At 42.6% G+C, this 23138-nt stretch overlaps 1 protein-coding gene across 10 annotated transcripts in view; it reads right to left on the bottom strand.

The window, feature by feature from the left end:
* Positions 1–16965: 16965 nt before the first annotated feature.
* ZNF366 (zinc finger protein 366) overlaps positions 16966–23138 on the bottom strand; it is a 69448-nt gene continuing 63275 nt past the window's right edge. For all 10 annotated transcript variants that reach the window (XM_011227608.3, XM_019801879.2, XM_034656338.1 and 7 more), the window contains one exon: positions 16966–21056. In XM_011227608.3, coding sequence (XP_011225910.1) covers positions 20497–21056 — 560 coding nt within the window. In that variant the 3' untranslated portion in view covers positions 16966–20496. The remainder of the gene's footprint in view (positions 21057–23138) is intronic.

Here is a 23138-nt window from a genome sequence, read left to right on the forward strand (position 1 = left end):
CTCTCTTTTGTTGCCTGTCTGGCACCCCAACTCCTCAGGAATTGGACAGCTCTTTCTAAGAGTATGACTAGGCCCCCACTCTCTGCTCTGAGGTAACCCTAATACTACTTATTTTTCTGATTCTCTGTCTATTGTCATATGTGAGGTGTTCCTGTTCTCCATCTTCCTTCCTGCTCTTCCAGATGCTAGAAATCTCCCCAATCACAGCCCCTCCGTGGTGGGTTTATCTTGTCTGTTGATTCTGCTCCATCCTGTCTGATTACTGACCAAACTGTGGCTATGAGCGTTATCATCTCTTAAATCTTCTCTGACCTAGAACAATGAATGGAGTTCACATGTTCACAGGTATCATGTCTTCAAATCTGTCATTGTTCAGCTGAACCTCTTCTGACCTCTCTCTAGGCTATCTATACTCACTTAGTGTATGGAGCTCAGAACTAGACACAGCACTCCCTATGGTGTCTGACCCCAATTCACTGCAATCATCACTTCCTTTCTTCCAGACTTTTATAACACCGCCCGTGATTGCATCAGTTTACCCTTTTGGCACATATTGAATTTTGACCCCAGACTTCCAAATATTTTTCAAATAAACCATTCTCACACCGATCTTTCCTCCATTTTATGCTTCTTGGTTTTTTTTTTTTAATATTATTTATTTATTTGAGAGAGAGGGAGAGAGCACAAGCAGGGGAAGCAGCAGAAGCAGAGGGAGAAGCAGACTCTGCACTGATCAAGGAGCCTGATGTGGGACTTGATCCCAGGACCCTGGGATCATGACCTGAGCCGAAGGCAGATGCTTAACCAACTGAGCCACCCAGGCGCCCCTCATTTTGTGCTTCTGTAAAATTGTTTTCACTTTAATGGGGGACTTTACGGTTACTCATGTTAACTTGCATCTTGTATGTTTTTTTTTTTAAAGATTTTTTATTTATTCGACAGAGATAGAGACAGCCAGCGAGAGAGGGAACACAAGCAGGGGGGTGGGAAAGGAAGAAGCAGGCTCATAGCGGAGGAGCCTGATGTGGGGCTCGATCCCATAACGCCGGAATCACGCCCTGAGCTGAAGGCAGACGCTTAACCGCTGTGCCACCCAGGCGCCCCGCATCTTGTATGTTTTTATATTGTTCTAACCAATGGATTTTTTCCTTTTTGAAATAAGTCTATTATTTTTTCTTACTATGAAGGGAATACTTCTTCATTACCAAGAAAGTCATAACATATAGATAAACAAAAAGAAAAACATTAAAAATTTTATTATGCCACCCATCCAAAGTTAATCATTATGAATACCTTGGTGCATATCTTTCTACAATCTTGATAAACATCCTTCCAAAATGTCCACGTATTTCTGTACATAAGTGATCCATAAAGATTATTTTTAGGCTCATTATGAATCCCATATATTTATATTCCTTCTAGCTCTGCCAGCCACAAAGTGGCTTCTTGTTGATAAACTATTGTATAGGATGGGCAAGAATAGGATCCTGCAGCATAACCCAAGATCCTGCCCTCCAGAAGGCTACTGAGTCATCATTCAACACTCATTGGATAGCAGCATTCAACCAGTTTGAAATCTACATGTTAGTACCCTTAGTCTGGTTTTTCATCTTATTCTGATAGATTGCATGAAAGGCTTCACCTGTTTAAGTTGTGAGGATCACTATGCTGACTGCAAATGTGATCTCAGTCTTGTAATTCTGAAGTAACCAGGCTTCACATTAAGTTGACTATTTGTAGTTTCCAAAACACAAATTAAACTACTCTGCCTCCTTTCAGAAATACAGTCATTTGTCCCTTTCCAATTTTCAGGCACCTTTTCCATTCTTTTTGATTTTCCAAAAATTACTGGCAGCCATTCTTTAATTTCTTTGGTTGGGTCTCTCAGCACCTTGGGATAGAATTCAGCCAGGTCTGAAGAATGAAGTCTTTAACAGAGGCTTCCTGTTCTCTTACTATCTCGGCTCCTATCTTGGACTTCAATTACCTTTTAACCATGTTTGTTCCACACTTTCAACTTTGAAGATCTTTCACTTTCATAGAGAAGATGGAAGCAAGAGTTGTGAGGAAGTTCTCCCCTCCCCCCTCCCGCTGTCATCTGCTAGCCTTAGAATCTGAGATTTAGTACTTTGCCCTGACCACTTTGCTCTGGTCTGATCCAACAAAAGACCATTTTGATGCCTCTTGATTTTTTTCCATGTGCTTTGATTCATTTTTTTTCTTGGCTCAAGCCTTCCAGCCTAACTCTTTTATACCAACATTCTTTTGCCCCTTAGTAATATACTGTTCTCTGACCCTGTGTGTGTATGATCTTTCACAATCTGATTTCATTGAAGTGGCCCATTAAGCACTCATTTGCTTCCTTACATTCCTTTCTCTTTTCTCTTGCACAAAGATCATTTTTTTAAAATCATATTTTCAGATTTATTTTTTTGTAGAGTCATAATCCACTTACCCCTTGATAGGCTCTGAGCTATATCAACATACTTATCTCTTCTTTGAGTTTTTGTGATATCAGATAGATACCTCACTATTCCCTGTTTTATTCCAGGTTATCACAAAGATGATATGGAGTGTCATATTCAATAAGGAGTATATGGATGTCATATTTAGTACAGTTATTAGGTTAGTAGCAGTAGAAACAGACAATGGCTAAGTTATACAGAGATGGAATTTGTTGGGAGAGTTGAAGCTCAAAACTGATGAGAAGTTTTGGAACCAGGCTGTGAAACAGAACCAATTCAGCTCCAAGGGTTGACTCAGCAGGAATTATTCTCTCCTGTGTCAATATTCTCTCCTTGTGTCAATCTACTTAAGATCAAAAGTTCTAGGAGAGACAGTCCATCTGACTGACCTAACTATGTTTGACATCTATCCCTTGGCTATGGGGCAGGCAGGGAACCCTGCTTAACATGCCCAGTAAGACTGCCCTCAATGTGGGGATATAATCACTCCACAGGGAATTGTGCAATTACCTGGAGTGGGATGAATAGAACTCTGAAGAACAACAAATGTCCACTAGCTACTGTCTCCCAAGGTTGACCTCACTTCTACTTTATCAACAAATTCTACCTTTTTTCTTGAAATTAAACATTGGTCAGTATTGGATCTATTGATCCATCTGCTTCTGAAAAAGTTGCTGTTAGCAAGGGGTATTAGGGATTTATGAGATGCCCTGCTTTTACCAGAAGGAGACTTCCCACAGTTACCTGAATAGTGGAAGTCCCAGGAATACCAGTAATCTCTGTGCCAATTTTAATAATACCTCTGAGATTCTATTTACCTGGTGATCCCAAATCTTTTAGAGAGGGGTATCCACAAACAAATTCATTTATCTTCTATTAAAATATTGAATTACTTTAACAATCATGTTTTGGGCTTATCAGACATTGGGAATCATTAATATTGTTCCTGCATATTTGCCATTATTTCTTCCTGAAAATTATGAGCCGTCCCCTCAATAACATTAATAACTCTCTGTGAGAGTGCTGACTCTGGACTTCCTGATGCTCCATTTCATCTTTCTTATTCATGCCTAGTACCATTTATAATCTTTGATATCATAGTTTTTCTTGGACTTTTTCTCCCTTCTCATCACTTCAGGAATGTCATTTATTGCTATCCTATTAAATGTGTTCCTTCAAGCCTCCATAAATGGTCCTCAACTTTTGCCAGGAACTTACTGCCAGCCATATAGCTAGCTGATTATTTCTCATGACCTCTTCCTTTAAAGACAGAATCTTCAACAAGAAGGGATAAAAAATTATTGTGACATCTAGTTCTTTAATTTCCTATCTAGAATCAGAGATATGAACGTTTCTTCCAATTTTACCATTTGCTTCCCTGTTGTAGTTGACCAAAAGGAGGCTTCCCTTGTCAAAGGTTTTAAAGACACATCCTTCATTCTCTTAACCTAACAGCAAAGTAAAAATCTAGAGACTTCCTTCTAGAATGCTCCCCTCAGTGAGTAGAAGCTGAAAAGTCAAAGGGATGGTTTGTCTTACAGTGTACTAAAACCAGCAGCCACTCCTGAACATGTTTGTAGGATGGTCTTGGGGATGAAAACGTTGGTAGAAGGGACAAGGAGGCTTAACAGAAGCTAGATTCAGTTAGATTGTGCATTTATTTTGGGGCAGCTCTAAGGTTGTTGGAGATGGGGGCTGGTGGCTATGGAAAGGTCAGAGTCCTCAAACCACTTCTTGGCACGACTTCTTTCACAATTAAATTAGTTTACTCCACTGATGGTGAAGACATATTGTGAAAGATGCAAAGAACTGTGGACAAGATGTTTGTAGGAGACTGTGATGGTGTGGAGGACAGAACACACAGAGGTACTGCCTGATGCCAACAATTTAACATATACCAATGATGCAAGGGAATACAGTTCTTCCAGGCTGTATTCCCATTTTCACCCATGCAAATAGGGAAATACTGAGAAGAAGGGTGAAGGAAAAAGACAGAAGAGGAATAAGATTGTTTAATTCTATCAAGAAAAGGAGCAAAAGAATTAATCACTAAGTGTAAAAGGGATCCTCGGTCAATAATGAGCATTATATTCTCCATGCCCAGGGTGGACATAATAGAAAATAGACTGCAGCCAGAGGGGACACTGATCTGGCTAACAGAAGTTCCTCCTCAGGAGTTCTCTGGAACAGAAGAGATGCCCTTGTTCTGATATGGCTTAGTTGCACCCCCCAACCCTCACCACTGCTCTTCCTGTCTCAGGCATGGTAAGCGCAGGCAGTCTTTTCAACAGACGCACCCTGCCCCAGACTCTGCCTGATGTGTTGACCACGACTGACATGTGGACCACAAACTCATGACAGACCATCAGCCAGAACCACCAGATCAGCTGCTCCTGAATTCTCGACCTACAGGATAATCATGCTTACTGTTTTTTTAAGCTGCTAAGTTTTGAGGCTAATTCATTACAGTAAATAACCAATCCAACAACCTGTGGAACAGAAGGGACAGAGCCAGGTTTGGGCAGAGGGAGCAGTTGAGGTATGATCACCTCAGTTGACCCTATGAGAGTTTCTGAAGTTCTCATGACCCTTTACAGTGATCCATATTCTTTTTTTTAAAGTATAGCAATTTCATTTTTTCTGCCTGTTGGAGAGCAATCCATACCTGTTCATAAGTAGCTTCCTTATTTTTTCCACAGCTACATAGTACTCCACTGTGTAGAGGTAGGAATCATAATTTATTGAGGCAATCTCTTCTTGGTGGACATTTAGATAGTCTTGCTATTTCAAAACATGCTTAAAGACACATACGTATGCATCCTCTTTGTACACACTCACAGGTAGAAGCATAGAACTAACCCCTGGAGTTGGAATCGCTCGTACTCAGGCTTCTCACTCATTGTTCTGCACTGATCCATAGGAGTTGCCTGGCCTTCATCTGCCTACCCCTGGTTCTCTCCTAAGTGCTGGAACCTTTCTTCTGTGTGCTGCCTGGAGATCCTACTGCACTCATCACGCAAAGAGGACTTTATGTGAACTCAGAGAAAATTCCTGAAAACCTTATGGGTGAGTTCTATCAAGACATTGACAGAGAACTAGCTCAACAAGTCCACCACTGTGTCCTGCACAGACTTTTAGGTTAACACAAGGTTCTCAAACCCTTATTGTGATAGGACACTGTAAGAGAGTCAAAAGAAGTTAAAGACTTGGTCTTTACCCTTTAGAAACTGAAAATCAAGTCTACCCCATTAGCTGGACCCAGAGGAGCTGAATCCAATCAGCTCATTTTTCTTCCTCACTGATACAGCTCCCAGTTACCAGGGGGAGGAACAGCCCTGAGGTCACGGAAGATGTGAAGACCCTCTTTAGTAGTCTTTCCCTCCCTCCCACTGCTGCCCTTCCTCCTTCCCTCCCGTTCTTCCTCTTTCCCTCCCCCACCACACTTTTTGTGATAAAATTATGCCATTATGAACAGAAGGTATTGGCTGAATGACTTGGATTTCCTGTTATCTTCCTATAAGTCTTTGATCAGAGTGGGTGTTTTCATTTGTTTTATTAAAACGCACATATGTATTCCTGTACATCTGGTATTTCAATGGCTTTCAAACTTTTGACGGTGGCCCACAGTAACAAAACCATTTACCTTGCAATCTAATTATCCACCTATCTATATATGTCTTTTTTAGAAAGTGTCATCGAAAGCACCTAGCCTTATATGCATAGTCCTCTAGAATAGATATTTTCTATTCTAGTCTATTCCTTTTTGTAAAAATGCTGGTCTTAACCCACTGGATTTCATGAACCATTGATGCGTCGCGACCTGTAGTTTGAAAAGCATGGCTGTCTGTGCCACACCACAGGCCTGGGGTAAATTTCAGGTATTTGCCTTGTGTAATAAAAACCTTAAAAGCCATTGCTGGCTGCTTGCTAAATTGTTCTTCTTTAAAAAGTTAAAAGTTATCCTCACTTAAATGTACTGGAAGCAACATAAATCTGAGACTTTCTCAGAAGTTGGCATTAATGTGCTGTAATTTGGTGCCAGCGCTGGGACTATCAGTAAGCGCACCTGGCTCTGTCATTCTGCTTGATTGTCACAGTTGGGGAGGTACTTTCCCTCCAGATGCCCTTTGATGCAGCTTGCAGGAAGAGAATGCAAATGCTAGTCAGCTCCGGCCAAGAATCCATCTCCCTGTAGCTGATTGGATTACATGGCAGAGAGGCCTGCGTGTCTGTCACTGGGAAGAGTGATGTATTGTATGGGAAAACCAGGGGGATAGAGTGCAAGGAGAAGGCAGGAAAGGAGTACAGGTGCGGGAGAATTCTCCCTAACCTTATGCCATCACGCCCAAAGCAGTATTAATGATGCCACATTCGTGTTCAAATCAGTCCAGGAGGAGTGGGGAGAGAGACTGACATGGTCTGTAAGTCCCCTGTGTGTCAGGGCCTTCTCTAGGCCCATTTCCATGTGGTCACTGCAGTAAGGAGTTAACGTACTGAGGGCTTATGTTACTTTAGGCATTTATGTGCATTAACCCATTTAAATCTCACAATTCTCTGAGGCAGATGCTATGTGGTTCTCAATTTTGCAGATGAGAAAACTGAAGCTTAGGGAGGGAGAATAATTTCCTCTAGGTTACATGGCCAGTAACAGAGGGAGCCAGGACCAGAACCCAGATCTGCCCAAGCCCCGAGCCTGTGCTTGTCACCACCACTGCATCATCTCTGTTTGGCAGAGAGGAAACTGGCTCAGAAAGGTTGTGTCCAAGGTCACACAGCTAACAGGTGGCAGAGTCGGGATTCACATGGAGTGTGTACTGACACCATGTTCTTTCACTGGAACTGCTCAGCACTGCTGTATCCCAAGCCCAAGGCGACCTGGAATAATTTAAGGGGAAATGTGGTTCTTCCAGGAATGTAAGCTTGAATAGGGTAGGGTGAAACAATCCCAGAGCTGCTACTGAGAAACAGGTACTCTGGTGTGATTCCCCACAAGCTTGCTAGGAGTGGAGGGTTGGGAGAGGGTTGTCTCAGATAAATCATCCTACATCTTCAGGCAAGTAATAGTAACACTACAAGCTCATGGACGTTTGTGAGCTCCCTAAGGATTAAACCAAAAGGTGCGAGGGCTTTGAAAATTTTTTAGTTCAATAGAAAGACTGGACTCTTAAAATACCTTCTTAAGCCATGCATCTTATGAGAGGCCAAGAAAAATGTTATATACTTCATTGCTTAGATAAATAGAAACAAATTCCTGGAGGGCAGGAACCATGGTGCATGGTTCTTACAATACTTAGCCCTCAAATCCTTCTCCACTGTTATCTTGTAAAGCCCCAGAAAAGGAATTTCCAGTGCCAGGGAAGATATTTAAAATCTGGGGGGAGGGGAATCGGCAACCCCTGCGAAATACCACTGTAGGCATTTAAGCAATCGTTGTATAGATGTTAATATTATAGTTAGTTAACATAAGTAGAATGCTAGAATCGTTCTCTCAACAGGAATGTAATTATTCTGCCTATAATTTGGACACTTTCTTTTTTTTTTCTTTTTTTAAAGATTTTATTTACTTATTTGACAGAGAGAGACAGCGAGAAAGGGAACACAAGCAAGGGGAGTTAGAGGGAGAAGCAGCCTTTCCACTGAGCAGGGAGCCTGATGCGGGTCTCGATTCCAGAATGCTGGGATCATGACCTGAGCCGAAGGCAGACGCTTCACGGCTGAGCCACACAGTTGCCCCTAATTTGGACATTTTCTGTAACACTGAGGAACTGTTGTTTATGAAGATACTCATATCAATGGCCTTTATATATAATGGCCTCACAAATTTATTTTTTTAAGATTTTATGTATTTATTTGAGAGAGAGGCTGAAAGAGAGAAAGCAAGCCCAGGCTGGGGGAGAGGCAGAGAGAGAGAGAGAGAGAAGCAGGCTCCCCGCTGAACAGGGAGCCCAATGCGGGCCTCAATCGGAGGACCCTGAGATCATGACCTGAGCGGAAGGCAGATGCTTAACTGACTGAACCACCCAGGTGCCCCCCTCACAAGTTTATTTAGGACGGTGACTGTGTCTGTGATGCTCATTCCGGTATCTCCAGACCCTCTCAGCACACTCTCTGTCACATAGCAGGTACTCAATAAACATCCATCGGATGAGTGGAGTTGTTGATATCTCCCCCCTTCTTTAGTTCAAATGGAAAAATAATGGTTGGCAAATACTGCAGACATGTTTTTAGCTTAAGAGTAAGTGTCAAAGTTCTGGTGAATCAACTCTTTTCCGTCGTTTTAGAGGCTTAGGAGGGGCTTTCATCCCTAAACAACTCATATTAGTACAAAATTAGCCACATTGGTTTGTTCTCTCCAAACAAATGTCTCGTAGAGGTTTTTTGGTTTTTGGGTTTTTTTGGGAAGCTTGTCCAGTTTAAAATTAGCGACCTTTGTCCAAGAAGATAAAGACAGCCCCAGGCGACTTGATTCATGGCCTGATGCGTGTTCTGCGGCAGCCGCGGTGCGCACGCAAGTCTCCGCCCTCTCTGCCAGACTCACGTGGAAGATGCGTTTCTCCCTACTGTTTACAGACAAGTCCCAGGAAACACAGCCCTTATTTTTTTTGGTGCAAGTTTAATAACAGCTACCCAAGCGTACAACCAGCTTGCTTTAGCTGTTAGGTCACCTGACTATTCAGGGTCAAGGGAAAATCGGATCAGAGGTCCAAAAAGAAAATAGACTGGTAAAACAGTAAAGCGACTGGAGTAAAGACTTCTTTTCAAAATTCAAGCAGGGTCCTCTGCCGTTCGAAGAATGGGAGGTATAGAACAATGGGGAGACAACAGGAATAAAAGTCACATAAATCACTGGGCTATTCAGTTTCTAGTTACAAGGAAAAAGCTCCAGTTCATCCTTTATTTTCTGTTGATATTCATGAGAAAAACACAAGGAGATGATAAAACTAAATATGGATCTCAGTATTAACAGCTGAACAGATGAAGGAATTTAAATGTGTTAATCTAAAAATTACGATCACAATGAGATACTACTCCATACCCATTAGAATGGCTGTTATCCAAAAAATGGAAAATTGCAAGTGTTGGAGAGAATGTAGAAAAATTGGAACATTTGTGTGTTGCTGGTGGGAATGTAAAATGGTACAGCTACTGTGGAAAACAGCCTGGTGGTCCCTCAGAAAGTTACACATAGAATTACCATATGACCCAGCAATTCCACTTTTAGGTATATCCCCCAAAGAATTAAAAATAGGGCTCAAACACATCTTTCTCCACTACTGTTCCCGGCAGCATTGTTCACAATAGCCAAAGGAAGAAAGCACAACTGCACATTACAGGACAGGTGAATGGATAAATGGAAATGTGGTCTATACATTCAATGGAATATTATTCAGACTTAAAAAGGAATGAAATTTTGACCCATGCTGCAACATGGATGGACCTTGAAAATATTAACGCTGAGTGAACTAAACCAGACACAAAGGACAACTATTGTGTAATTCCACTTATATTATTTACAAGGAAAAAGCTCCAATTTGTCTTTTATTTTGTTTATATTCATGAGAAAAACACAAGATTATAAAACTAAATATGGATCTCAGCATTAACAACTGAACAGATGAGGGAATCTAGTCACATTCATAGGGCCAGAAAGGAAAATACAGGTTACCAGGGGTCAGGGGGAGGGAGAGTGGGGAGTTAGTGTTTAGTGGGTCCAGAGTTTCTGTTTGGGATAATGCAACAGTTCTGGAAATGGATAGTGGTGATAGTTACATGACATTATAAATGTACTTAATGCCACCGAGGTGCACACTTAAAAATGGTTAAAATGGTCATTTTTATGTTATGTATATTTTATCACCATAAAAAAGAATATATTGTAAAACCTGTGACTATATTAATTACTTTCACGGTGTTGTACAAATATCACCACCAGCTGCTATCACGTCCCTCAGAATAGGGCTTACATAGCCCAGAGGCAGGGGAAATGGGAGCTGCCAGTGTTCCCTGGCTGCTCAGCTGGCCTTGAACAGCCTTCCTCCACCAGGAACACCAGGAACGGGAGGAGAAGGGAACTGCCACTTGGCTTCCAAATTCCCTGGAATAGCTGTCCCACAACACAGGGAGGTGGGGGAAGGAGGTACTGCACTCACCAGCTGCCCCACTCAGTTCCTCTGTACTGAGCAGGGGTCTGGGGTGGTGAAACCGGCACCACGGCCTGGCCTCCTGCCCAGAGGTCTGCACAGAGCTAGGGAACTGGGAATTGCCATTTGGCTGTCAAGCTCGCTGAGCTGATCTTCCAGAACATGGATCTGGATAGGTGGGATGGGTGCAGCCACGACTTTCACTCTCCCTCCTGAGTTTCTGTAGGTTTGGTTGAATAAATATTTCTTAAATTATTATAAGCCCTTTTTGGTCAGTCTCCAGAGATTTTGTATGATTGTCTTTGCTGACTTTTAATAGCTTATTAGATGTCTCTCTGGGTTTGAGGTTTCAGTGGGATCCTCACATGACCATTCAGGAAGCTCCTCCTTCTCTATAGAGTTTTAATTAACCTTAATGGAAAGATGCATAGCTCTGAACAGCAGCATTTTCACAGGTTCCTTTGCAGGATCTTCCTTGCAACTTCACAAATCAATCTTATACCCTTTTTACAGTATCCCAAGGAGAAGCAGAGATAGTTGTCACATCCAATCTCAGGTTTGTCTAAAAACTTGGAGATGATGTGGTGGTGGGCAAGCCTTTTGCTCAGAGAGTGAACAGTCTGAATAAGGCAAAGGATTTGATTACATAAACCTGAGATCAAAAGTAAAGTGTCTCTGCAGGAAGGTAAGGGGATTAACAGCATGGAGGCATGCAGAGCTTTTGGAAAGACAAGCCCTTTGAAATCCACAAAATCATCTGTTTCAGATAGGGGCTTAGAGTGACTTCTGAGGGGATTAGACCCTGTCGGTGTGGTGCCTACTTCCTAGAGATGCATCATTACTCTCGATGTATGATGTTTACGGAATGTCCCCTGAGAGGCTGGCATTGTAATTATCTCTTTCGAAGTCTCTGCTTAACCTTGCTTTGGTTTTTGCTTTTTCTTCCTTTAAAGACTCTGCTATTGCTGGGGATTTCATATTTCTTTTATTTTCAGCTGGTTTTTCAGGAAAAGAGGCAGTTCACTCAATGCCTTGTGTATACAATCTTGCAAAACCATGGCTAAGGATTTTAAATATTAGCCCGATTTAGATAATGTGCCACTCTAGCGAAGCTGTTTTCTTCACTAGACTTGAGACAGATTGGAAGGGAAGCTGTCCTTCAAGAATGGCAAATGACATAGCTATCATCTCTGCAAGTCCAGAATGATTAATAGATTTTATCTCATCCATCCCCTCTTCTGACAGAAGTTGGAGAACAGTTTCATTTTTACTACTTTCTGGAAGAAGAAACAAAATTATTTGCCAGTATGCTTAAAATGATGAATTGCTAAAATGAAAGAAGTATCTTTATAATTCTTCTAGATGTCTCTTAATGTATCTCTTCATTTTCCTTCCAAAGACCATTTGTTTATTAAGATCTGCCCAGTGAAGCCTCGCAACGCATATTGCAAATACCAGTTTAAAATGATTCTTCAGGTGTGATGCCAGAAATTTGAATAGCCCCTTTCGCAAGGCTTCTGTATTCTCCAGCATGTCCTTCCAAGCTCCCTCCTGTCGTCCCTTCCCTGCCCGAGGGCATTCTGAATACCAAAGCTTTCTGACTGGACAATGTTTGGGTCAAGTTCAGAGAGTGTTTTTGTGTTTCTTTCATCATCTAATGAGGATGGGGTGTGTGTGCTGTGGTCAGGAGAAGCACGTCTTAGGGAGGAAGGGCAAACTGAGATCTTTGGATTCAAAGACTGTGGCTCCATCACTTTCTCTTACATAAAAATTGTATTCATCCCACACTTCCTACCGCAAATCACTCTGGTACGACGACGTGACAATGCAGCAGATACACAAGGACTTTTCCCACATCACACTACAAACACAGCCACCCTCTCTGGGGAGCCGAAGAGAAACTTTTGGGCTTCCACTTCCCCTCCATTTGTTTGAAGGATCAAGAGAACACAGTTCCATTTTCAACAAAAATTAAAAAGGAAAATCATGAAAAGAACCAACCTCCTCTTTTTTTTTCTCTCTTAATATATTGTTGCATCCAGGGAAGAGGAAGCAGTGGGCGCCACTGATACTGGGTCCCCCGGGACCCTATAAGGGTCACTCCCCAGCTATCAAATGAGCATGTCTTCCTCCACTTGCTCCAGCAAGTTTGCAGTGGGCCTGGAAGTTACTTTTGGCTCAGCTCTGCTGTGCAAAACTGTGAAATGGGGCAGAGCTTCAGGGATTCAGGCTGTGTTCACACCTGGGTTTTCACGGGGAAGACAGTTTTCAGTTTTAAGGCTTTGGAGATTTGAAAAACCATTAGCCATGTTCCTGCCAGCCTCCATAGGCTTTGCTGGGAACTGTTTGTTCCTTAAGGACAGGAGCCAATTCCTTCCGCACATTTTTGTGTTTTATTTCTTCTTAAGGTGCTGTCTGTGGTGCCATGGGCCAAGTCGATTTGGGGACTTAAAATATGACAACATCTCATTTATTCTGTATGGTTGCAGAAGAATGTGTGCACTGGATAAAAAATTTCCAGATGACTGTACTGTCACCCTTTGAAGAGCTTAAAAGAAACATGTTATTTGGAGTGCATCTAGTTAATAAATAGGAAAGTTCATTATTATTAACATGCATTATTTTACTGGCTGCATCAGAGATGTCCTCAGAGCCTACAGAGACAAAAAGGACTCTTTGCAGCGTCACTTAGGTCTTGGAGTTCAAGTGCCTTTCCTTGGTTTTCGGATTTCTAACTATGTGCTCATTTGTCCTCACTTCTGCCATTCCTTCCCAGGATTTGTGTCTGAGAAGCTTCACTGATTTCTTTGGTCCTATTTATTTCATCAGCAACTGTAACCCAGAACAAAACCCAGAGAAACCAGATGGGCTTAATTTTACATACATTACTTGGTAAATATGCTCTCTTGCCAACTGAGTAAAGAGCATGGGTTTTATGATAGCTCTGAGACTCTAATTCATCCCTTCTATCGTTATGTGAGGAGATGGACTTTGTATTAAGCGGCATTTTATTTTGTACTTAGAAAAATATACATTTTTGTTATTATGATAATTAGCCTTCTCTAGAACAAATCAATTGGGCCCCCAAAAGAGCTTTGGAACCATCCACTTCTAACTCTTCCTTGCTACCTCCTTAATCAAGGCCAATGTTATCTCTCACAGACTATAAAAACTGCTTCTTAATGGCCTCCCAACATCATCCTGGCTTCCTTCCAACCCATCCTCCACACTATAGCCAGAACGAGCTTTAGAACCTGTAAATCTCATCATTTCACCCCCCTTGCTCAGTGGCTTTCCATGTCAGCCTCTCCTTACGTCTCTCTCCAGTCCCTGCTCTGTGCTGTCACAGTCTTCTCTCCTTGGTGCTCTTCCCTATACCACAGCCCTTTGCACATGCTGTCTGCTCTGTTTGGAATGCTCTTCCCCTGGTTTTCCCCATGGCTGGCTCCTTATATGCTTAAGCTTTCAAATTAAATGTCACTTTTTCAGAGAGATAATTCCTGACCACTCTAATTAAAGTAGGTATTCACTATTATTCTCTTTGTAGGATGGATGGACATATGAGAGTAAACACAAGAATGAAAATCTTTGTATCACATGTTAACATCCACCAGGTAGAATGCAACATGGAAGAGACATTAAAAAATCAGGCAGCCAATGACCTTGCCAGTTGACTTCAACCCTCTATCAACAGCCACTCTAGTGCTAAAGCAAACAAACAAACAAAACATGAAAGAAGTAGCCACAGTGGTAGATATGGAAGCTACACACGTGCCCAACAGCATACAGTACACTTACCAAGGCTGATCTAACTCTTATCACTACTGAATATCCAGCACTCCAGCAACAAAGATTGATGCTGACCTTCCAATATGGCACCATTGCTCAGGAAGATCAATCAATCACTTAGTGAGAAGTTGACTATCTTGAGTCCTTTCCATCTTGAAGATCCAGTGGTTTTTTTGTCATAGGAACAGACCCATACTTCCAAGGGTAGAGACAGGAGTGGACCCCCTTGTCAACACTCACAGTAACACAGAGTTATACTTCTCATCCCTGTATCTCTGGGTTCTGCAGGGTTAGAAATTCTCATCCTCTAAAAGGGAGACAACTTCCACCTAGGGATATAGCAAGGGTACCATTGAATTAGAAGCTACAGCTGCCAGCTGGGCATTTTTTGTTCCTTCTCTCCGGCGACCAGCGGACAAAGAATGGAGTCACCATTTTGGCAGAGGTAATCAACCCAATCATCAGGAGGGAGAAGGCTATTGTTACAATGTGTCATGGAGGAATACACATGGAACCGAGGTAACCCCTTTGGGTTTCTTTTGGTACTTCCTTTCCCACTTGTGACTACAAATGAACAAATACAGAAACCTTATTGGGAAAAGGACATGTGTCTTAGTCCACTTGGGCAGCTATAACAAAATATCATAGACTGGGTAACTTAAGCAATACACATTTATTTCTCACAGTTCTGGAGGTTGGGAATTTCAAGATCAAGGTGTTGGCAGGTTCTGTATCTGGCGAGGGCCCACTTCCTGGTTTGCCTTCTTGCTGTGTCCTCACATGGTGAAGAAAGAGAGAGCCCTGGTTTTCTCCTTTTCTTGTGAGGGCACTAATCCCATCATGGAGGGCCCTCCATGTTCATGACTTCATCTAAATCTAATTACCTCCCAAAGACCCTACCTCCAAATACCGTCACACTAGGGGTAAGGGCTTCAACATATAAATTTGAGGTGGGAGGACACAAATGTGTAGTCCATAGCAACATGGTGGTCTGGGCTCAGACCGCTTGAGGATGAGACTCTGGGTCACACTACTTGAAAAGCCACTGAGACTGGCAGAGGTGGTATCTGACAGTGACAGGGATCCAGGCTGGTAATGGGGGAAGGAGAAGATGAGTATCAGCTGAGTCTCCTAGACTAATTACAGCAGTGGGGGCTAAAGTTTATCTCACTCATCTTCCTCTTCTAATTTTCCTTAGAAAGAGAGGCCCACTGGTATCCTGGAAGAGATGCTCCATGAATGTACGTGAACAAGTGGACTGGAGTAATGTAAGGGGTGGACTGTCATAGACAGAGGGATGAGTCAAACAGTGTCTCTTCAAGGAAGGGCTTACATCGAGCTGTTAGTCAGTAGACGGCCTCTAGCCACCGGCTCCTTCAGCATCTGTGCCTGCTACAGAGTCACACTGTCCTGAGGTCGTGCCCTTTCCAGGACAGCCCACACCTGGTGACTGAGCAGGGTCGGGGGGGAGTGTGCAACTACCCGGGCATCTCTGCTCAACATGGCACAACTCTGATGGGCAATCCTTGCTGTGAGGCACCTGCTATGTTGAGTAAGGCTTGGTCAGGCCTGTATCACAGTTTGTCCTCTCTCTTTACTCAGCCTTCTTTCCTCCCCTTTCTTTTCACTGGTGCTAATCCCTATTAAATATCTTTTACCCAGATTTGTCTTATCATCTACTTCCAAAGAAACCAACCTGGTACATGCTTTGGCAGCAAATGAGGAACTTGCTAACTAGGTCATTTTGAGCAACTTATTTCACTCTGCTGAACCCCCATTTCTTCATTAGTAGAATAGAAATTACAACATTTGCCTCTCAGGGTTGTGTGAGGTTTGAATAAAATCAAGTGTGTGATAACCTGGCACCTTGCTTGGCTTAGCACAGTGTATGATATTCAAAAGGGAACACCTCTCAGAAATGGCGACTTTCCATGTTGACACAGCTTTGTGAGCTGAGAAGGGAGAGCTGGGTGTTCTGTCTTCTGGCCACTTTGTTGGTGATAATAACGGCAAATTCTTACAGAGCATGCACCGTGAGCCAGGCACTTTTCAAGTGTCTTGCATATATTAACTCATTTAACCTACAAACAACTTGGTGAGGAAGGTTCTAATCTCATTTTACAGGTAAGGAAACAGAGGCACAAAGAGGTTCACAAACTGGTCACAGGTCCCAAAGATTGCAAGTAGGAGAGTTGGGCTTTGAACCCAGGAAGCAGACACCAGAACCTATGCTCATGCCCAGTATAGTACATGGCCTCTTGGTTCAACTTTATCCTACAAAGAACTTGATGCAGAATAAGGCAATCTTGCTGCTCACTTCCCACTTCCTTGTGACACCCTTCCAGAACTAGTTTTTCTGAATGGGAAAGAAAAAGAGGATGAGGATGCAGATGGTCTGAGGTTCAGGAATCCTTTCTGAAGCCTTGAGGGAGGGAGAATCCAACATCTATCTCCCAGGGGTTGAAGCCCCAGAGGGAACCACCCTGGCAGAAGGGATGAGGGCAGGAGTGAGACACTGACAATGGCAGTTTCCTTGCAAAATTTCAGGTATTTATAAATAATCAACTCAGCCTTTTCAACATGTCTTTATTTGCTTAAATTAACAAAACATAGGTTACATGCTATTTTCAGGTAAACTGCTTTTTCACCGAAGCAGAAAGCGATATTCACAACTTAGGTTACTACATACTTGGAGTTTTAGTATTTAAATAGCAAGCCAGAATTCTGTACAAAATCAACATTTGGTGTAATGTTGTCCAAATATGCAAAGGATTTTAAATGTTAGCTCTGTTACATTTTGTTCCAGCAAAGCAGACAAAGATCATGATTCAAAACGTGATGTTATTATTTTATTAAATGCCTTTAGGGCTTAATAAATATAGTATGCACACTGGACTTTCTCATGCAGCTACTCATATACAAATATACCAGTTACCCTTGTGGGGTTATGAAAGGTCAGCCTCAGTCTCATGGCCAATGAGGAGTCAAATTTTTTAAAAAGAAAGAATTAAAGAGGAATTAGAAAGCAGAAAGAGGGAAGTAATCATAGGCCTGAATAAAGGGATAAAAGAAAAATATGCCACTTGTCTGGTCAGTTGGCTATTTCAGAGTGACAGTGGTCAAAAGCCTGGAAAGCATTTGGTAGTGACGTTTTTCAGAATGTCACAAGAAGGCGAATGTTATGCTGCCCTAGCCCTTAGAGTGCTGATAACCTTGGATGGTTTTACCCCTTACTTCTCTCAGGGTGATCTCCATGGGCTGTCCTTCAGGTTTTCATTCTTGTTAATTAGTCCAGTAGGCAAGGTTGGCCAGCCCTTCCCTTAGCTCCACACTTACGCATAGGTGTCCATATAATTTATCACCCAAACTGGGATACTTTTGAGAGTTGAGGTGATACTCTTCGTAATTATCCTGGTATAAACCAGGGTTGGTCCAGGCAAATCAGGGTGTTTGTCACTCAACAACATAAAAAACCATGACTTAAGCCTTAATTCTCACAAATTCAGTGTATATTTACCATCAGGCTAGATCTAATTAAGTCTCTCACACCCAGAGTCAAGAACTAAAAACAGGCTTTATAATACATTTCCTAACACTTTTTAAATTACTTTTCTTAGACATCTTTTTCTCCGTCAAAATGAAATTTTACTTGGAAGGCTAACACGAAAAACAGATGAAATGTGAGCCACTTTGAGTGACGTGGGTGTGAGCTGAGAGTTTCTCCTTCTCCCCTAGCAGCTTTGGAGGGGCCTAGGAGGGACCTCTGGCTCCTCGATCCACAATTTGGAAACCATCATTCTAGAACATACTCTCTCCAACTCAACATGAACTTGATCCTCAAACATTCCCACGTGATTCATTTGGTGGGAAAAGACTAGAGCTTGCTATTCTAGATTTCCTGGTTCCAGCAAGGCATACCCAGAACCTATGTCTTCAACTACTATAGGCTTCTGAAAGAATGAACTTGTAACAGGACCCCGAGAGCTGGAGGCCTCACAGACCATGCTGCCAGCCTCCTGCATGATTTTATCGGAGGCACTACTGAGCTATATCAATAATGAATGGAAGGCAATTTGCCTCTCTGAGGACTTGGTACAGTTTCCCGGCATAGAGTTGTGCTTGTACCCACAGAAACCCACTCTATTCCCTTCAGCATCCCCTTTGCAGGAGCCTGACCTCAGGACACTGATGGTGGTAGGAAACCCAAACAGCTTTGGCATTTGCAGGGGTGGCAAGGCTGAAAGAAAGAACTTTAGGCGAGGGGGCAGGAGAAATGTGTCAGGGATTGACAAAGCCCACAGGGGGATGATTAGAAGTCGGTGAGGCTCAGGGGGAAGCACCTTGGCCAAGAGAAAAAGCGGGCATCCAGCAGTCAGAGATGGGCCAGGGCTTCTCAAGAAATATACTGGAACTTCAAGAGGAGAGAAAGCAACACGATAAACAGTACCTAGCTCTACAAATAAGAGTTGAAACTACCAACCAAGAGGCAGTTTTTACATAAACATAGACACAGTACCAGAGGGTCACTGCTTATGGTCAGTCACAGGTCTGCGACATCCCGTGAGCACCGCTTTACTTGGCACCCGTGCCTAAGGAGCGCCTACAGCTGGGTTCGACTCACCCATGACAGTCATCACCACTCACTAGAATCATGATTCAAGCATCTAGGAAGAAATAATGAGTCACTGTAGGCTGGCTATGTATTTTTAAACATATTAAGTGACCATAAACATCACAGGCATCATCTTCCAGTACAAGGAATGTGTGTTTATACAGTGTGTGTGTGTGTGAAAGAGAGTGTGTGTGTGCACATGTGTGCATGTGTTTGTGTCCTTGTGAGGGTCTCACAGAACAAGTAAGAAGCTCTAAGTCAGCAGTATGATTTCAAGGTCCCCTGCTCTATAGTTTAATGAGTCTGAAGCCAGAAACACGTATTTATGGATTCCAAGGGAGGGGGTCTTGGGAGCCACCATATTAGCCGAGTCAGTTTTTCTCAATCCCGGCTGCACAGAAGAATCATCTGGAGGAACCTTTTAAAAAATACCAAAGTTGGGCCTCCACTCTAGACCAAATTAAATCACAATCTCAGAGGTTGAGGCCTCAGCATTGGTATTTTTTTTTTCAATTTCCTCTAGATGATTCTAATGTGCAGGCAGCATTGAGAACACAGTCCAGAACTGCCCTTACCAGTAATTAGCTCATGGGTATTCTAATATTCTAAATAAGCAGCACTTAGATTGCAAGACTTCCTCCCCACACCCCTAGCTCCAGCACTGAGGGGAAAGCCGCTGCTCATAAGGCGACAATTCCTCCTGCAGCTACTTTATGGGGCACAGGGCCTCAGAGCAAGGTCACCAAGGAAGGAGCTCTGCTCAGGACACAAGGGGTTAGCCTGCAGACGCTGACCACTTTGGGGCCATCTGAAAATACGCTCCAAGTGCCACATCTGATGAAGGGAGCTGATGCAGATGAAGGCAGACCCAGGCAGGAATCTAAGTACTGCTGGTTTTTCATTAATTAAAATTATTCATATTTTCTTGAATTTCTCTCTTATATTTGCAGCAACTACTTGAGAACATCCTCTTCAATACCTCACTCTCCTTGTCGTTTCTGGTATGTTGGATTATTTAATAAAGGTGATTTTCATATATACAACTACTAATGTTTTCATCTACCTGGAAAAATATAACTTCCACACATGCAACTAAATCATCATTAATAAGGTAACATGTCAAGCACCATATTTTTGCAACTAAAAAGAAGTTTACCATGTATTGCATATTAGTCAAAGGAAAATAGAATTTCTAAAAGCACCTCAGCATCAGCTTACAATTAGGTATCTGGAATATGTACAGTCTGTTATACTGGAGATGCGTAAAATAGCACTGAAGAGGACCCTGCACGTGTGTTAGAAATCAAGGGCCCACGGAATGACCTGAGAAGCGTTTACATTACTGAGGACAAATCCCTGCTCATTTAATCTGAGCCATTTGTAAAGATTTGCACCATTCGCCAGTCTCCAGCAAATGACAGCTCATGCAGAAAGCTATATTTGAACTGCCTAATTCCCATTTTCCAAATGCAATTTTAAAACTGTCCACTTAGATACCTAAAAGCACTGCTTGTTTTTCCATTTTCCTCTCCAGTAATTCTTTTAAACTCTCATCTCTGTGCTTGAAGTACAAGTAATCGGAAAAGGAGGGGCCCCGCCGGGCACTCTGCAGAGCCCTGAGGCGGAGACACTCTTCTCTACAGGCAAATTCTCTCTCTTGGCTGCCCTCTGCCCCGAGGCTGTCCTTGCTCCTCTCCGCGTGCTCTCCTTTGGGCTTGTCCTCCTCCTCCTCTTCCTCCTCCTCCTCCTCCTCTTCCTCACAGGTGTCTTCGAGTGCCGTGGGAGCCTGCTCAGGCTGGGTGCGTAGATCGTGGGGTGTGAGGGGCTGCCTGTTCTGCGGGGCCAGGCCCGGGCTGTCTCGCCCCACTTCAAAGCTGTTGTCCTCCTCCTCTTCCTCATGGCAGGAGCTGCCCCGGGCGCTCTCCCCATCTGACTGGAACACTGGCCCCTTTGCCCCACGCTTCTGGGAAAGGTCAAAGGGCTCATCCTGCTCCAGACTCCTGAGCACTCCCGCGGTCTGGGCCAGGGCAATTCTCCCCCTTCCAAAACCTGTGAGAGCAAAAGCAACATTCAGGCCCCAGGAAAAGCCGTGAGAATGGGACATTGGGTGATACCCAGGGCCATTTAATATAGTTTGATGTTACATTTTAAAAATAAATTCCCAGGGGCGCCTGGGTGGCTCTCAGTCGGTTAAGCATCCGACTCTTGATTTCAGCTCAGGTGTTGATCTCAGGGTCGTGAATTCAAGCCCCACGCTGTTTATGGAGCCTAGTTAAAAAAAAATTAAATTAAATTAAAATTAAAAATTTTTAAAAATTAAAATAAATTCCCAGTAAGGCTGTGGAGAGATGGGCCTTGTCACAGATGTAGTTTACGTGAGCATAACTCCTTTAAGGTAAATTTGGCAACATGTACCAAAAGCTTAAAATAAGCCTAGCTCTGACTGAGCAATTATACCATTGAGAATTTAAACTATGAAAATAGTCAGACAGGTGCACAAAGTGTATAAGCATGCTCATCACATTTTTTTTTGCAGTGAAACTGAAATGATAGAGGTTTGTTTAGATAAATAATACAATGAACCCCGAGTAGAAGATGTAGAGACCTACTGATAGCCATAAAAAGGTATTCTGTATATTTTAGTAAAAAACATGTATTTATCATATATATTTATAGTGTAGTCCCAATTTTATCTATCTTTATCAAAAAATATCTAAAAGAATTTATGTCAAAATCTCAAACACTAGGTGATTCTGACATTTTTCTTTTCACTTCTAATATATTTCTTATTATTTTCAGTGAGCATATATTTTACCATAAGAAAAAAGTAAAACCATAACAAATGTATTTTCATCTTGAAAAAAATATGTATACCATTTGGGGCCAAGGAAGCCACTCCATAACCGGGCCCCTAAGCAGAGACAGAGAGGGCACAGAGAGATCCAAAACCCCTGTGTCTAACCACGAGTATCCCTGCGGTTGGGCACAATAATGCAAAAGGGTCTCACTTTTAGTTTCAGTTTGAGGGCCCTGCAGGGAGGGACTTTCAGGAGCCAACAAACACATGGTAACACTACACCTGATTTGATCTTGAAGGTCTCTGCTCCTGGTGAGCCAGAAGTCAGGCTCTGAGGAGGAGGTGGGGACAATCAGGCTTCCAGGGTGGGGGCACATAAAAGAGGCAGACGTCCAACTCAGCCTGCCTTATGATATTGTCAGGCAATGAAGCTGTCTTTAGCTTTAATCATATAAGGGGCACGGGGAGGATCTTTTTAATCTGAGTCATGATTTTTGAGCCATTTCAAACACTAGAGTGAAAAAGTGCTAACACCTTTTGTAGATGAAAACATTTAAATTGTTGAAAGCTTGTTAACTTTCAAGGCATCTCTCTGATATATAGTGATGCTCTTTATTTTCCCAAAAGAATGACAGAGTCGTTAAGTGCCTTTTAGGATTTGAGCCCCCATATGGCGTAAGACACAGTGACCAGGTTAGGCTTTCAAATGGAGGACTGTCTCCTCATTGCCTTCTGTCCCCAACCCCAATGATTGAACAAACTTCATCTATTCCGGAAAAATCCAGGCCTATGTTGAAAATTGGCTGAGGCAACTAGAGCTGCAAAGAATAATTCAGGCGAAAACCAATCTCAGGGAAAGAAAACTGCTTTTGTTTTTTAACTACAATTTTTTCAGAGCTTTTGCATAAACTCTAGGCTTTGTTTTGTGATCACCACAGCTCCCTGTCACTCAGGAGCAGTGTAAGCTCAGTGGGTACTGTGAAAAATAGGAAAACTACAATCATTCTGTTTCATGCTGTGGGTATGTGTGTATATTGTATTTATGAATACGTGTGCCTATTTGACCACCTCTCTGAGAAGGGTAGGAGAAGCGGCCAACAGGAACCAATCACCCCATGTGTTCACCTAGTGTAGTGAGCACCAGCTTCATTCAGAAATTCTGGAGTTGGAATCCCAGTTCTGCCTTCAGACTTGGTGTTTGACATCGAAAACTTTATAACGCCTCTTGGTCTTGGTCTCCTCTTATATAACAGGGGAATAACACAGGCTATTTTGTGAAATTGTGGCCACAAACAATAGTATTTCTAAAGTGCACAGCCCTGTGCTTTAGTCAC

The sequence above is a fragment of the Ailuropoda melanoleuca genome, chromosome 3, assembly GCF_002007445.2.
Source record: "Ailuropoda melanoleuca isolate Jingjing chromosome 3, ASM200744v2, whole genome shotgun sequence".
NCBI lineage: Eukaryota > Metazoa > Chordata > Mammalia > Carnivora > Ursidae > Ailuropoda > Ailuropoda melanoleuca.